At 51.8% G+C, this 15,284-nt stretch overlaps 1 protein-coding gene across 2 annotated transcripts in view; it reads left to right on the forward strand.

Moving 5' to 3' along the window:
• Window positions 1-15,284, forward strand: part of ctnna1 (catenin (cadherin-associated protein), alpha 1) — a 212,327-nt gene that overhangs the window by 59,617 nt on the left and 137,426 nt on the right. For both annotated transcript variants that reach the window (XM_029720388.1, XM_029720389.1), the window contains exon 8: window positions 3,672-3,875. In XM_029720388.1, coding sequence (XP_029576248.1) covers window positions 3,672-3,875 — 204 coding nt within the window. The remainder of the gene's footprint in view (window positions 1-3,671; window positions 3,876-15,284) is intronic.

The raw sequence follows: 15,284 nt of genomic DNA on the forward strand, positions 1-15,284 counted from the left end.
ATCTCTAGTAGAAAGCCTTCCCAGAAGAGTGTAGGCTGCTTTTGCAGCAAAGGGAGGAGGGGACGACGACAACTCCATATTAATGCAAATGATATGTTGAAAGATCAGGTGTCTGCTTACCTTTTGGTCTTGCAGTGTATCTGTGACCAACAGATGCATATCTGTATTCCCAGTCATGTGAAATCCATAGATTAGAAAGGAAGCTTGAGAGATGCTGTAGAGAACCTCATTGGGAGATAAATCAATGAGGCTTTGTTCCCATTGATATCCTGAGGCTGATTGGATGGCCACAGCAGATTAACAGTGTTCAAGATGTCTGAGGCAGCTCCTCTGTAATTCCCAGTTTTATAAGAGCGTTTGAGAGCGGGCTACAACGTTCCCCTGTAAGAACCTCCAGTCAGAGTTTATGTAAATAATACTAATACATTTGGGGAATGCCTATATTTGTCCTGTTACGTACAAGTGTGCCAAAAGTTTACACCTGTCAAATCCGGGTTGATGAGAATGTCGAATTTCACCAGACACTTTTGCGGGTAGTCATACTTGGGTTTATTTTCGATGTTTTGGCTTTCTTCCGTTGCTAGCAAAGAAAACATCAACTTCTACTAGTGAGATTCTCACAGCACAGGAACAAGTGATGACTCCAAGTGCCTCTGTTACCAAGGTAACGTTGAAGAGGCAGCTGTTTTGTCTCGTGATATTTTGGTTCGAGGACGATGATCAGACTATACATTTAGATTGAGCAATATACTGCTTCCTAGTAATACATTTCCTGTTTTAGAAACATAACATAATTGTCATCGGCTTGTTTCTTTTGTGGGTTTTCGGTGTAATTATGCCCAAAGAAATTAGATTTTTTTTTCATTAACCTTCCAAAGGGGTATACAAAAAAAAGTTTGTTTTAGCCCCTGGTGGAATGGAAATGTGTTTCTTACATATTCCCCCCCAGACACTTGAAGGGAGAGTGGGGCCATAGCCAGGGTCACAGTTGTCCAACGCCTTCTGTAGCAGTTGGGGTTAAGTGCCTTGCTCAAGGTCAAAGCGACATATATTTTTAATCTCATCGGATCCTGTATTGAAACCAGCGACCTTTTTACTGGCCCAACGCTCTAACCTGGAGGCTACCTGCTGCCCTGGTTATATATAGAGCACCACTTTGGACCAGAGCCCTGTGTGCCCTAGTCCAAAAAGAGTGCACTACCTAGGGTATAGTGTGTCATTTGGGGTGTTGTTCATAACTATAGGTATCCATCTGGGAGGCCTCTGGGGGCTTTGAAAAATAAACTGTTTAGACATCAGACTTCCCTGCAGGTCTAACAGAAGGCCTGTCGGATCCTGTCAAATCACGTTCTCTCCTGCCTGTCATCTTTCTCGCTCTCTGTTTCTCTCTCCCTTGAGGTCTCTACCCACTCCATCTCTCTCTGCCAGCTGAAAGGGTTAGGGTTTGCCAAACTGAAAGCACAAACCACCGCATTTAACTATGGAAAGTTGACTGAGAATATGGCTGAATACAAACAGTGTAGTTATTCCCTCCAAGGCAATCAAACAGGCAAAATGTCAATACAGAGACAAAGTGGAGTCGCAATTGAATGGCTCAGACATGAAACGTATGTGGCCTTGTCTCCAGACAATCACGGACTACAAAAGGAAAACCAGCCCCGTCGCGGACACAGTCTCGCTTCCGGACAAGCTAAACACCTTCGCCCGCTTTGAGGATAACACAGTGCCACCGACGCAGCCCGCTACCAAGGTCTGTGGGCTGTCCTTGAAGACATTTAAGCGTGTTAACCCTTGCAAGGCTGCCGTCCCAGACGGCATCCCTAGCTGCGTCCTCAGAGCATGCGCAGACCAACTGGCTGGAGTGTTTACGTACATATTCAATCTCCCTATCCCCAGTCCTGTCCCCACATGCTTCAAGATGGCCACCATTGTTCCTGTACCCAAGAAAGCAAACTAAATTACAATCTCCACATAGCACTCACTCCTGTCATCATGAAGTGCTTTGAGACTAGCCAAGGATCACATCACCTCTACCTTACGTGACACCCTAGACCCACTTCAATTTGCTTACCTCCCCAATAGATTCACAGACGATGCAATCGCCATCACACTGCACACTGCCCTATCCCATCTGGACAAGAGGAATACTTATGAAAGAATGCTGTAAATTAACTATAGCTCAACATTCAACACCATAATACCATCTAAGCTCATCAAGCTCGGCGCCATGGGTTTGAACCCAGCCCTGTACAACTGGGCCCTGGACTTTCTGACAGCCCGCCCCCAGGTGGTGAAGGTAGGAAACAACACCTCCACTTCACTGATCCTCAAAATGGGGCCCCACAAGGGTGCGTGCTCAGCCTCTTCCGGTACTCCCTGTTCACCCACGACTGCGTGGCCACGCACACCTCCAACTCAATCATCAAGTTTGAAGACTACACAACAGTAGTAGGCCTGATTACCAACAATGATGAGACATTCTACAGGGCGGAGGTGAGAGCCCTGGGAGTGTGGTGCCAGGGAAATAACCTCTCACCCTATGTCAACAAACCAAAGGAGATGATCGTGGACTTCAGGAAACCGCAGAGGGAGCACCCCCCTATCCACATCGGCAAGACCGCAGTGGAGAAGGTGGAAAGCTTCAAGTTCCTCGGCGTCCACATCACTGATCTAAAATGGTCCACCCACACAGTGGTGAAGAAGGCGGAATAGCGCCTCTTCAACCTCAGGAGGCTGAAGAAAATTGGCTTGGCACCTAAAACCATCACTAATTTCTGCAGATGCACAATTGAGTGCATCTTGTTGGGCTGTATCACTGCCTGGTTTGGCAACTGCACTGACGGCAGCCACAGGGCTCTCCAGATGGTGGTGCGGTCTGCCCAACGCATCACCGGGGGCAAACTTCCTGTCCTCCAGGAGGCGAAGTCAGTACAGGTGCATCAAAGCTGGGACCGAGAGACAGAAGCTGTTTTTCAATCTCAAGGCCATCACTGTTTATATAGCCATCACTAGCCGGCATCCACCCGGTTACGCAACCCTGCACCTTAGAGGCTGCTGCCATATATACATAGACATGGAATCACTGGTCACTTTAATGTTTACATACTGCTTTACTTATCTCATATGTATACTACTGTATTGTATACTACTGTATTTTGGTCAATGCCACTGACTTTGCTCAATCTAATATTTATTTCTTAATTCCATTATTTAACTTTCAGATTTGTGTGTTGTTGTGAACTGTTGGAACACAAGCATTTCACTACACCCACAATAACATCTGCTGAATATGTGTATGTAACCAACTTAAAGATTTGATTTGAGAAGGAGAGTTAGAGCTTGTTTGTTTTTGTTACTAAATGCCTTTTACCCTCTGTGTTTTTCTGTTCTGTTTGTCACACTTGCTCTCTCTCTCGTTCTCTCTCCCATGCTAAAACAAATCATTGGATGGACCCTCGTCTTTGAACTTTGATTTATTGTTTCCATATTTCTTTTAATTATTATTATTTTTTTTTTGCGGGGGTGTTTGGGCTCTTTGGGCAGAGAAGACATCAGAGTGGGAGAAAAAAGGTGTTGAAGTTTTGATGTGGGGATTGAATCTGTGTCTCTGCTGGGGAGTATTAATGTGTTACCACCCTGACCTCTGTTTTCTAACTCCCTCCGGCCAACAGAAGCAGATCATCGTGGACCCCCTGGCGTTCAGCGAGGAGCGTTTCCGCCCGTCTCTGGAGGAGCGCTTGGAGAGCATCATCAGTGGTGCAGCCCTCATGGCCGACTCGTCCTGCACCCGTGATGACCGGCGCGAGCGCATCGTGGCCGAGTGCAACTCTGTCCGTCAGGCTCTGCAGGACCTGCTGTCTGAGTACATGGGCAATGTAAGTGTCTTCATCTCTTTCTCCCCTTTTTGATACTAACCCACCTTATGGACAGGTAGGTGCCTCATCTACCTTGCCCTCCATCTTCTCTATCCCGCTCTAGTCCTCTACACAGTTTTCTCATCGAGACAATGTACGTCTCATCACGTTCAAACAGTTGCTGTTTCACCTCTACGCTATTTTTCCTCTCCCTCTGTTCTGACTCCTCTCTTCTCTCCCTCTGTTCTGACTCCTCTCTTCTCTCCCTCTGTTCTGACTCCTCTCCCTCTGTTCTGACTCCTCTCCCTCTGTTCTGACTCCTCTCCCTCTGTTCTGACTCCTCTCCCTCTGTTCTGACTCCTCTCCCTCTGTTCTGACTCCTCTCCCTCTGTTCTGACTCCTCTCCCTCTGTTCTGACTCCTCTCCCTCTGTTCTGACTCCTCTCCCTCTGTTCTGACTCCTCTCCCTCTGTTCTGACTCCTCTCCCTCTGTTCTGACTCCTCTCCCTCTGTTCTGACTCCTCTCCCTCTGTTCTGACTCCTCTCCCTCTGTTCTGACTCCTCTCCCTCTGTTCTGACTCCTCTCCCTCTGTTCTGACTCCTCTCCCTGTTCTGACTCCTCTCCCTCTGTTCTGACTCCTCTCCCTCTGTTCTGACTCCTCTCCCTCTGTTCTGACTCCTCTCCCTCTGTTCTGACTCCTCTCCCTCTGTTCTGACTCCTCTCCCTCTGTTCTGACTCCTCTCCCCTCTGTTCTGACTCCTCTCCCCTCTGTTCTGACTCCTCTCCCTTCTCCATATCTTCTCCTCTTCATGGACATGACAGGTAGGTAGTTATCTTGCTCAACAATGTTTCTGTGTGACTGAGTTTGAACCTGGGTCTCTGCCCCAATCTCCCCGATTTCGTGGTATCCAAGTGGTAGTTAGTCTTGTCATCGCTGCAACTCCTGTACGAACTCTGGAGAGGCGACGGTCGAGAGCCGTGCGTCCTCCGAAACACAATCCAACCAACCCCGCACAGGAGTCGCCAGTGCGTGATGGGACAAGGGCATCCCTGCCGGCCAAACCCTCTCCTAACCCAGACGACGCGGGGCCAATTGTGTACCGCCCCATGGGTCACGGCCGGCTGCGACAGAGCCTGGACTCCAACCCAGAATCTCTAGTGGCACAGCTAGCACTGTGATGCAGTACCTTAGACCACTACACCACTCAGGAAGCCCCCAGTCCCCCCTCTAACCCGGGGTCACCTCCCCCAGTCCCCCCTCTAACCCGGGTCACCTCCCCAGTCCCCCCTCTAACCCGGGTCACCTCCCCCAGTCCCCCCTCTAACCCGGGTCACCTCCCCCAGTCCCCCCTCCCCCCTCTCTAACCGGGGTCACCTCCCCCAGTCCCCCTCTAACCCGGGTCACCTCCCCCAGTCCCCCCTCCCCCCTCTCTAACCTGGGGTCACCTCCCCAGTCCCCCCTTCTAACCCGGGTCACCTCCCCCAGTTCCCCCCCCTCTAACCCGGGGTCACCTCCCCCAGTCCCCCCCCCCCCACCCACCCCCCTCTAACCCGGGTCACCTCCCCCAGTTACCCCCCTCTAACCCGGGTCACCTCCCCCACCCACCCCCCTCTAACCCGGGTCACCTCCCCCAGTCCCCCCTCTAACCGGGGTCACCTCCCCCAGTCCCCCCCCCCCCCCCCACCCCCCCCTCTAACCCGGGTCACCTCCCCCCGTCCCCCACCCCCCCTCTAACCCGGGTCACCTCTCCCAGTCCCCCCCCTCTAACCCGGGGTCACCTCCCCCCCTCTAATCTGGGGGCACCTCCCCCCCCCCTCTAACCCGGGGGCACCTCCCTCCCCCCCCCCCCCCTCTAACCCGGGGGCACCTCCCTCTCCCCCCCCCCCTCTAACCCGGGGGCACCTCCCCCCCCCTAACCCGGGGGCACCCCCCCCCCTAACCCGGGGGCACCCCCCCTCTAACCCGGGGGCACCCCCCCTCTAACCCGGGGGCACCTCCCCACCCCCCCTCTAACCCGGGGGCACCTCCCTCCCCCCCTCTAACCCGGGGGCACCTCTCCCAGTCCCCCCTCTAACCCGGGGGCACCTCTCCCAGTCCCCCCTCTAACCCGGGGGCACCTCTCCCAGTCCCCCCTCTAACCCGGGGGCACCTCCCCCAGTCCCCCCCTCTAACCCGGGGGCAGCTCCCCCAGTCCCCCCTCTAACCCGGGGGCACGCCCACGGATTTCTTTCTTTTTTCCCCTCTGTATTAACATGAAGAAGCATTTATCAAGCGATTAGGGAACAAGAATTTCTTAGTCTCACAATAATTGGCCTCCTGAAATCTATTAATCATTCAATAGACCCCATTATTCTCCCAGAAAGATAAATACACAATTTTACTCTTAGCCTTGTAATCAATCTGGATTGGGTCTACTTAGTGATTGCTTAGAGAGGGGGAAAACATTGTCTCTGTGAAATCAACATGGTTTAGTGGATTTATGCTGGCTTGCGTGGAGCCATCCTCTTTTTTTTAGCTGTTTTTAGGGGGTAGAAGAGTTGAGGAAGAGATGACCAGCCAGTCCTAAGAGTTCTGGAGGGATGGGTTCTAGAATGGGATGGGATGGGTTCTAGAATGCTGTTGGGTTGATTTGTCTGCAGAATTACGACTGATTATGATAACGTCAGGTATAGCGTTGTCTACATTTATGTCACTGTGTTGAGTCTCTCTGTACAGATGGTGATAGAGAGAGAGAGAGAGAGAGAATCTATTTCTGAGTTCAACAGTTTGCTTTCTGGAGAAAAGTTCACTCCTCAACTCCAGTCTGCTTTATTTTAGCCTCCTCAGGAGTGATGTTAATCTAGTGTCTGTTCCCATGTAATCAGGGTAGGATCTCGCTCTCTGCTAATCTAGTGTCTGTTCCCATGTAATCAGGGTAGGATCTCTCTCTCTGCTAATCTAGTGTCTGTTCCCATGTAATCAGGGTAGGATCTCTCTCTCTGCTAATCTAGTGTCTGTTCCCATGTAATCAGGGTAGGATCTCTCTCTCTCTGCTAATCTAGTGTCTGTTCCCATGCAATCAGGGTAGGATCTGTCTCTGCTAATCTAGTGTCTGTTCCCATGTCATCAGGGTAGGATCTGTCTCTGCTAATCTAGTGTCTGTTCCCATGTCATCAGGGTAGGATCTGTCTCTGTTAATCTAGTGTCTGTTCCCATGTCATCAGGGTAGGATCTGTCTCTGCTAATCTAGTGTCTGATGTTCCCATGTAATCAGGGTAGGATATGTCTCTGCTAATCTAGTGTCTGACGTTCCCATGTAATAGGATAGGGTAGGATACCTCTGCATTTTTAAAAGGATTAGCAAAGGTGGAACGGTAATGTATTTCTATAATGAAAGGTAGAAAGTTGTCTGGCAGTCTGCAACTGCTGGCTACTGTAGCTACACACAGTAAAGAACTGGCTGTTGTGACAGACTTTGATCACTCGATGCTGGTTCACGAGTCAATCAAGACAATCTCAAACAGTAGTTGTCCAGTTATCGAGTGGGCATCCAATGGCACCCATGGCAGCGACATCTTCCCATGAATGTTAACTAGCAACAAGTCACAAATTGTCAGAATAAATCAATCAATCAAATGTATTTATAAAGCCCCTTTTTTTTTTACTTTTTTTTTTTACATCAGCCAATGTCAGTGCTGTACAGAAACCCAGCCTAAAACCCCAAACAGCAAGCAATGCAGATGTAGAAGCACGGTGGCTAGGAAAAACTCCCTAGAAAGGCCAAAACCTAGGAAGAAACCTAGAGGAACCAGGCTATGAGGGGTGGCCAGTCCTCTTCTGGCTGTTCCAGTTGATATTACAAGAGTACATGGCCATTAAGGCTATATCGTTCCTCAAGATGTTCAAACGTTCACAGAAGACCAGCAGAGTCTAGTAGTCGTCGGTGGTTGTAGAGTAAATGTAATTTGGCTTTTCATAGCCGAGAGAACGCTGAAGATGATTCATTTTGAAGTTTTAAATTTCAAAGTTTTAGTTGTGTAATTTTGCATCTCGCTGAGGAGTTTAGTGCATTTCTGTAGTTTGGTCATGTACACCAAACATGATTAACTTCCTAGTTAAACCTGAGTCTGTCACTTAATATGAAATGAGACGTTAACCAACCTGCTATTGCAACACTAAATGCAATTCTCCTACCGTAAGCATGCTAGCTAGTTAGCTAGCTGCTGTAGTAAGGGTTATTTAGTTTATTTTACCTTTAATGAAGCAGCAAACAGCCTGCTCTGCCCTGAGTCAGTACAGTATGGAGCCTGTTGCTGACCCTATGTTACAACCTAGTGATTGGTGCTTTTGGAAACATACTGAAGTATGGACTTGCTGCTTCATCAGCAAGTTGTCAAACTGTCTTTAAATAAGTGACAAGCTACATGATTATCAGTGGCAGTAGCTAACATTCCATTCCTGTGTTTGTCAGTGAAGCTAGCTAGCAGCAGGCAGGGTTTACCAAGCTAACACCAGCGACCGATATTCACGGACTATACTAAACATTAATTTCCATGACATAGACTGACCAGGTGAATCCAAAGTGGTTGTATTTGCTGCGGTAATGTCTTATCTATTAGCCATATTTAACTTGTTCTATTTTTCTTGTGTTTGTTGACGCTCTTGTTTTGGGCCGTTGTAACATCTGATCCGCAGTTCCCCCCCCCCTCGTTATCAGGATTTTTCCTTGATCAAAAAAGGGTTTAGTTGGTGGGCGTGGCAATGAGCGCGGTCAGATCATCTTTGTTTTAGACATGTTTAGCATTTTTTATATTTCCTGCAACTCTAATTCTCAGTGGAGCTGAGATTTTGTTTTGCAGTTAAGCTAATTTTCTACAGTTCTATGCATTTTTCCATGGATAATGGAGTGTTATTTAGCTCTAGTATGATAACTAAATGAATACTGCTAAATTCATTGTTTTATTCTTCCGATCATGCTTTTATTTGTTTTTGTTTTAAATAATACACGGCATTTGGGAAATATTCAGATTCCTTGACTTTTTGTCCACATTTTCTTACACCACAGCCTTATTCTAAAATGGATTTAAAAAAATGATGAACTTATCGATCAACTTATCAACACACAAGACCCCATAATGACAAAGCGTAATTATTTTTTGTTGAAATATTGGCACATTTTATAAAATAAAATAAACCTTATTTACATAAGTTTTCAGACCCTTTGCTGTGAGACAAGAAATTGAACTCAGGTGCATCCTGTTTCCATTGATCATCCTTCATGTTTCTACAACTTGATTGGAGTCCACCTGTGGTAAATTCAATTGATGGACAATATTTGAAAAGCACACACCTGTCTATATAAGGTCCCACAGTTGACGGTGCATGTCAGAGCAAAAACCAAGCCGTGAGGTCAAAGGAATTGTCCGTAGAGCTCTGAGACAGGATTGTGTCGAGGCACAGATCTGGGGAAGGGTACCAAAACATTTCTGCAGCCTTGATTGTCCCCAAAAACATATTGGCCTCCATCATTCTTAAATGGAAGAAGTTTGGAATGTCAAGACTTCTAGTGCTGTTCGCCCGGCCAAACTAAGCAGTCGGGGAGAAGGTTTTTGGTCAAGGGGGTGATCAATAACCTGATGGTCACTCTGACAGAACTCCAGAGTTCCTCTGTGGAGATGGGAGAACCTTCCAGAAGGACAACCATCTTTGCAGCGCTCCACCAATCACACCTTTATGGTAGAGTGTCCAGACGGAAGCCACTCCTCAGTGAAAGGAACATGACAGCCCACTGGGAATTTGCCAATTGGCACCTAAAGGACTCTGACTATGAGAAACAAGACTCTCTGATCTGATGGAACCAAGATTGAACTTTTTGGCCTGAATGCCAAGTGTCACGCCTGGAGGAAACCTGGCACCATCCCTACGGTGAAGCATGGTGATGGCAGCATCATGCTGTGGGGATGTTTTTCAGCGGCAGGGACTGGGAGACTAGTGTAAGCCACTGTCCTCCCACGGGGTCTGGCTCTGCAGCCACAGTAAGCCACTGTCCTCCCACGGGGTCTGGCTCTGCAGCCACAGCCACAGTAAGCCACTGTCCTCCCACGGGGTCTGGCTCTGCAGCCACAGCCACAGTAAGCCACTGTCCTCCCACGGGGTCTGGCTCTGCAGCCACAGCCACAGTAAGCCACTGTCCTCCCACGGGGTCTGGCTCTGCAGCCCCAGCCACAGTAAGGCACTGTCCTCCCACGGGGTCTGGCTCTGCAGCCACAGTAAGCCACTGTCCTCCCACGGGGTCTGGCTCTGCAGCCACAGTAAGCCACTGTCCTCCCACGGGGTCTGGCTCTGCAGCCACAGCCACAGTAAGCCACTGTCCTCCCACGGGGTCTGGCTCTGCAGCCCCAGCCACAGTAAGGCACTGTCCTCCCACGGGGTCTGGCTCTGCAGCCACAGTAAGCCACTGTCCTCCCACGGGTCTGGCTCTGCATCCACAGCCACAGTAAGGCACTGTCCTCCCACGGGGTTTGGCTCTGCATCCACAGCCACATTCCTCCCACGCCTCCTGTTCCTTAGTCCTAGCTAAGCTAATGTCAATAGATCATCCTATGGATTGAATGGACTGCCATTCAGTTGATAAGCTACACTGCACAAAAAATATAAAGGCAACGATGTAAAATATTTTACTTGTTAGTTTATTTAAGGAAATCAGTCAATTTATAACAATGAATTAGGCCCTAATCATGGATTTTACATGACTGGGAATACCGATATGCATCTGTTATTAAGGGCGTGGATAAAAAGTCAGTATCTGGTGTGACCACCATTTCCTTCATGCAGCGCGGCATCCTGTTGTGTACTCCGATCCAGAGCATCCCAAACATGCTCAATGACATGTCTGAGTATGCAGGCAATGGAAGAACTGGGTCATTTTCAGCTTCTGGGAATTTTGGACAGATCCTTGGGACATGGGGCCGTGCATTATCATGAAACATGATGTGATGGTGGCAGATGAATGGTACGACGATGGGTCTCACGATCTCGTCACGGTATCTTTGTGCATTCAAATTGCTTCAAATTGCTATCGATAAAATGCAATTGTGTTCGTTGTCTGTAGTTTATACCTGCCCATACCATAGTGTTTCTAGGATTTTTATTTCAGCTCATGAAACATGGGCCCAACACTACATGTTTATTTTTGTTTCATATTCATAGCAACAGTGAGAGATATAGATTAAGGCTGAATAATGAAACAACTAGAGCCCTCCTGTAACCCACCCCAGTGCTGGGCCTCCTGTAACCCACCCCAGTGCTGGGCCTCCTGTAACCCACCCCAGTGCTGGTTACTGGGCCTCCTGTACCCCACCCCAGTGCTGGTTACTGGGCCTCCTGTACCCCACCCCAGTGCTGGTTACTGGGCCTCCTGTAACCCACCCCAGTGCTGGTTACTGGGCCTCCTGTAACCCACCCCAGTGCTGGTCACTGGGCCTCCTGTAACCCACCCCAGTGCTGGTTACTGGGCCTCCTGTAACCCACCCCAGTGCTGGTTACTGTCACTGGATCACCATTCAACTGATGCATATCAAAACAGAAATATACCGTATGATGGATAAAGTAGGTAGATGATTGTACCTGAAGAATGAAGACTAGGTCAATGGGCTCAATAGATATTACCTTTCATGAGGCTTGAATGATTGAATCAATGTGAGCTGTGCGACGTGTGATAGCTACGTATTACTTTTTAAGCGGTGCTCCTGAGTGGCCTTTGAGTCTGTAATGGCAGCAGGGAATTGTACCGGCCTTAGCCCCACGCTAGTGAAGCCTATCGCTTAGTGACCATCTTTCACCAGGGAGGAACGTAACGGACCTAGGGAGGTTCCCCTCTTCGTACCGTCTTCCAGCCTTTCATTTCATCTCCTCACCCTGTTCATCTTACATTACTATTCCTGGGGGGTGGCGCCGTTTGGAGTCTGGGGGGGGGGCGCCGTTTGGAGTCTGTGGGGGGGGGCGCCGTTTGGAGTCTGGGGGGGGGCGCCGTTTGGAGTCTGGGGGGGGGGCGCCGTTTGGACTCTGGGGGGGGCGCCGTTTGGAGTCTGGGGGGGGGGGGCGCCGTTTGGACTCTGGGGGGGGGGGGCGCCGTTTGGACTCTGGGGGGGGCGCCGTTTGGACTCTGGGGGGGGGGGGCGCCGTTTGGACTCTGGGGGGGGGGGCGCCGTTTGGACTCTGGGGGGGGGGGCGCCGTTTGGACTCGGGGGGGGGCGCCGTTTGGACTCTGGGGGGGGCGCCGTTTGGACTCTGGGGGGGGCGCCGTTTGGACTCTGGGGGGGGCGCCGTTTGGACTCTGGGGGGGGGGCGCCGTTTGGAGTCTGTGGGGGGCGCCGTTTGGACTCTGGGGGGGGGGGGGGGGCGCCGTTTGGAGTCTGTGGGGGGCGCCGTTTGGAGTCTGTGGGGGGCGCCGTTTGGAGTCTGGGGGGGGGGGCGCCGTTTGGAGTCTGGGGGGGGGGGCCGTTTGGAGTCTGGGGGGGATGGGGCGCCGTTTGGGACATAAATGTTAATCCGATTGGACAGCGGCAATAACCTGTTCTGTGGTGTTGCTCAGATTAGTATTTATTCTACTTGTATCCAGAATGAATATTTGATGCCAAACCATATGTCACCTAAAAGTGTCTTGTCTACATTCCTTCTCTCTACAGACGTCCTTTTCCTGTCTAGCTATGGCCCAGTCTCCCTACGTCACTGTCTTGCTTTGGCAGCAACTCAGGCCTCTGCCACATTATTTCAGGGCCATAGTCATCCAATCCAATGCAACATGCTCCTTTTCAAAACAACTTTCCCCTTCACTGGTCCTTTCCTCCCCCTCTGTCCCCCTGCACGTCTGTCTGAGGAACACAGATCTTTAGAAATCTGAGGCTGTCACTATGGCGATGGAGACCAGCTCTGACAGGGGATTGGCTGCTCAGCTGGTCTGATAGAGAGAGGAAGCCGACAAGGACGAGCGGGGACCTGTGTCCACCTTGCGCCCCCCGGTACCATGGCAACGAACTTGATTGTGGAAAAGAGATTGTGTGGAGGGGAAGAGAGAGAGAGGGCTAGCCTGTTAGGAGAGACTGACAAGCTGCTATTACAGCATGGGGCTTGAGTTAGTCATCGCTGGCTGGCTGGCTGGCTGGCTGGCTGGCTGGCTGGCTGGCTGGCTGGCTGGCTGGCTGGCTGGCTGGCTGGCTTGATGGACTTCTATCAACTATTTATTTCTCTCTCCCTCTTTCCCTCTGTCCTTCGTGTCCCTCCCTCGCTCTTCTCTATCCCTCTAGGTTCCACCCACTCCCTTGTCCTCCCACTACCCTTCATACCCTCTGTCCCTCTTTCCCCCCCACTCTTTCATCCCTCTTCCCTCTCATCTGACTGATTTTCAGTTGAGGACGTGTGTCCAGTTAACCAGAATAAAACTGCTATTTTTTGAAAGTCTGTAGCTCCCTCTAGCTTCCACCCACTCCCCTGTCCTCCCTCTAGCTTCCACCCACTCCCCTGTCCTCCCTCTAGCTTCCACCCACTCCCCTGTCCTCCCTCTAGCTTCCACCCACTCCCTTGTCCTCCCTCTAGCTTCCACCCACTCCCTTGTCCTCCCTCTAGCTTCCACCCACTCCCTTGTCCTCCCTCTAGCTTCCACCCACTCCCTTGTCCTCCCTCTGGCTTCCACCCACTCCCTTGTCCTCCCTCTGGCTTCCACCCACTCCCTTGTCCTCCCTCTGGCTTCCACCCACTCCCTTGTCCTCCCTCTAGCTTCCACCCACTGCCTTGTCCTCCCTCTGGCTTCCACCCACTGCCTTGTCCTCCCTCTGGCTTCCACCCACTGCCTTGTCCTCCCTCTAGCTTCCACCCACTGCCTTGTCCTCCCTCTAGCTTCCACCCACTCCCTTGTCCTCCCTCTAGCTTCCACCCACTCCCTTGTCCTCCCTCTGGCTTCCACCCACTCCCTTGTCCTCCCTCTGGCTTCCACCCACTCCCTTGTCCTCCCTCTGGCTTCCACCCACTCCCTTGTCCTCCCTCTGGCTTCCACCCACTCCCTTGTCCTCCCTCTGGCTTCCACCCACTCCCTTGTCCTCCCTCTGGCTTCCACCCACTGCCTTGTCCTCCCTCTGGCTTCCACCCACTGCCTTGTCCTCCTCTCTGGCTTCCACCCACTGCCTTGTCCTCCCTCTGGCTTCCACCCACTGCCTTGTCCTCCCTCTAGCTTCCACCCACTGCCTTGTCCTCCCTCTAGCTTCCACCCACTCCCTTGTCCTCCCTCTGGCTTCCACCCACTGCCTTGTCCTCCCTCTGGCTTCCACCCACTCCCTTGTCCTCCCTCTGGCTTCCACCCACTCCCTTGTCCTCCCTCTGGCTTCCACCCACTCCCTTGTCCTCTCTCTGGCTTCCACCCACTCCCTTGTCCTCCCACTGGCTTCCACCCACTCCCTTGTCCTCCCTCTGGCTTCCACGCACTCCCTTGTCCCCCCTCTGGCTTCCACCCACTCCCTTGTCCTCCCTCTGGCTTCCACCCACTCCCTTGTCCCCCCTCTGGCTTCCACCCACTCCCTTGTCCCCCCTCTGGCTTCCACGCACTCCCTTGTCCCCCCTCTGGCTTCCACGCACTCCCTTGTCCCCCCTCTGGCTTCCACGCACTCCCTTGTCCCCCCTCTGGCTTCCACGCACTCCCTTGTCCCCCCTCTGGCTTCCACCCACTCCCTTGTCCTCCCACTGGCTTCCACCCACTCCCTTGTCCTCCCTCTGGCTTCCACCCACTCCCTTGTCCTCCCTCTGGCTTCCACCCACTCCCTTGTCCTCCCTCTGGCTTCCACGCACTCCCTTGTCCTCCCTCTGGCTTCCACGCACTCCCTTGTCCTCCCTCTGGCTTCCACCCACTCCCTTGTCCTCCCTCTGGCTTCCACCCACTCCCTTGTCCTCCCTCTAGCTTCCACCCACTCCCTTGTCCTCCCTCTAGCTTCCACCCACTCCCTTGTCCTCCCTCTGGCTTCCACCCACTCCCTTGTCCTCCCTCTGGCTTCCACGCACTCCCTTGTCCTCCCTCTGGCTTCCACGCACTCCCTTGTCCTCCCTCTGGCTTCCACGCACTCCCTTGTCCTCCCTCTGGCTTCCACCCACTCCCTTGTCCTCCCTCTGGCTTCCACCCACTCCCTTGTCCCCCCTCTGGCTTCCACCCACTCCCTTGTCCCCCCTCTGGCTTCCACCCACTCCCTTGTCCTCTCTCTGGCTTCCACCCACTCCCTTGTCCTCCCACTGGCTTCCACCCACTCCCTTGTCCTCCCTCTGGCTTCCACGCACTCCCTTGTCCCCCCTCTGGCTTCCACCCACTCCCTTGTCCTCCCACTGGCTTCCACCCACTCCCTTGTCCTCCCACTGGCTTCCACCCACTCCCTTGTCCTCCCTCTGGCTTCCACGCACTCCCTTGTCCCCCC

The sequence above is a fragment of the Salmo trutta genome, chromosome 3 (genome assembly GCF_901001165.1).
Source record: "Salmo trutta chromosome 3, fSalTru1.1, whole genome shotgun sequence".
In the NCBI taxonomy this organism is placed as follows: domain Eukaryota; kingdom Metazoa; phylum Chordata; class Actinopteri; order Salmoniformes; family Salmonidae; genus Salmo; species Salmo trutta.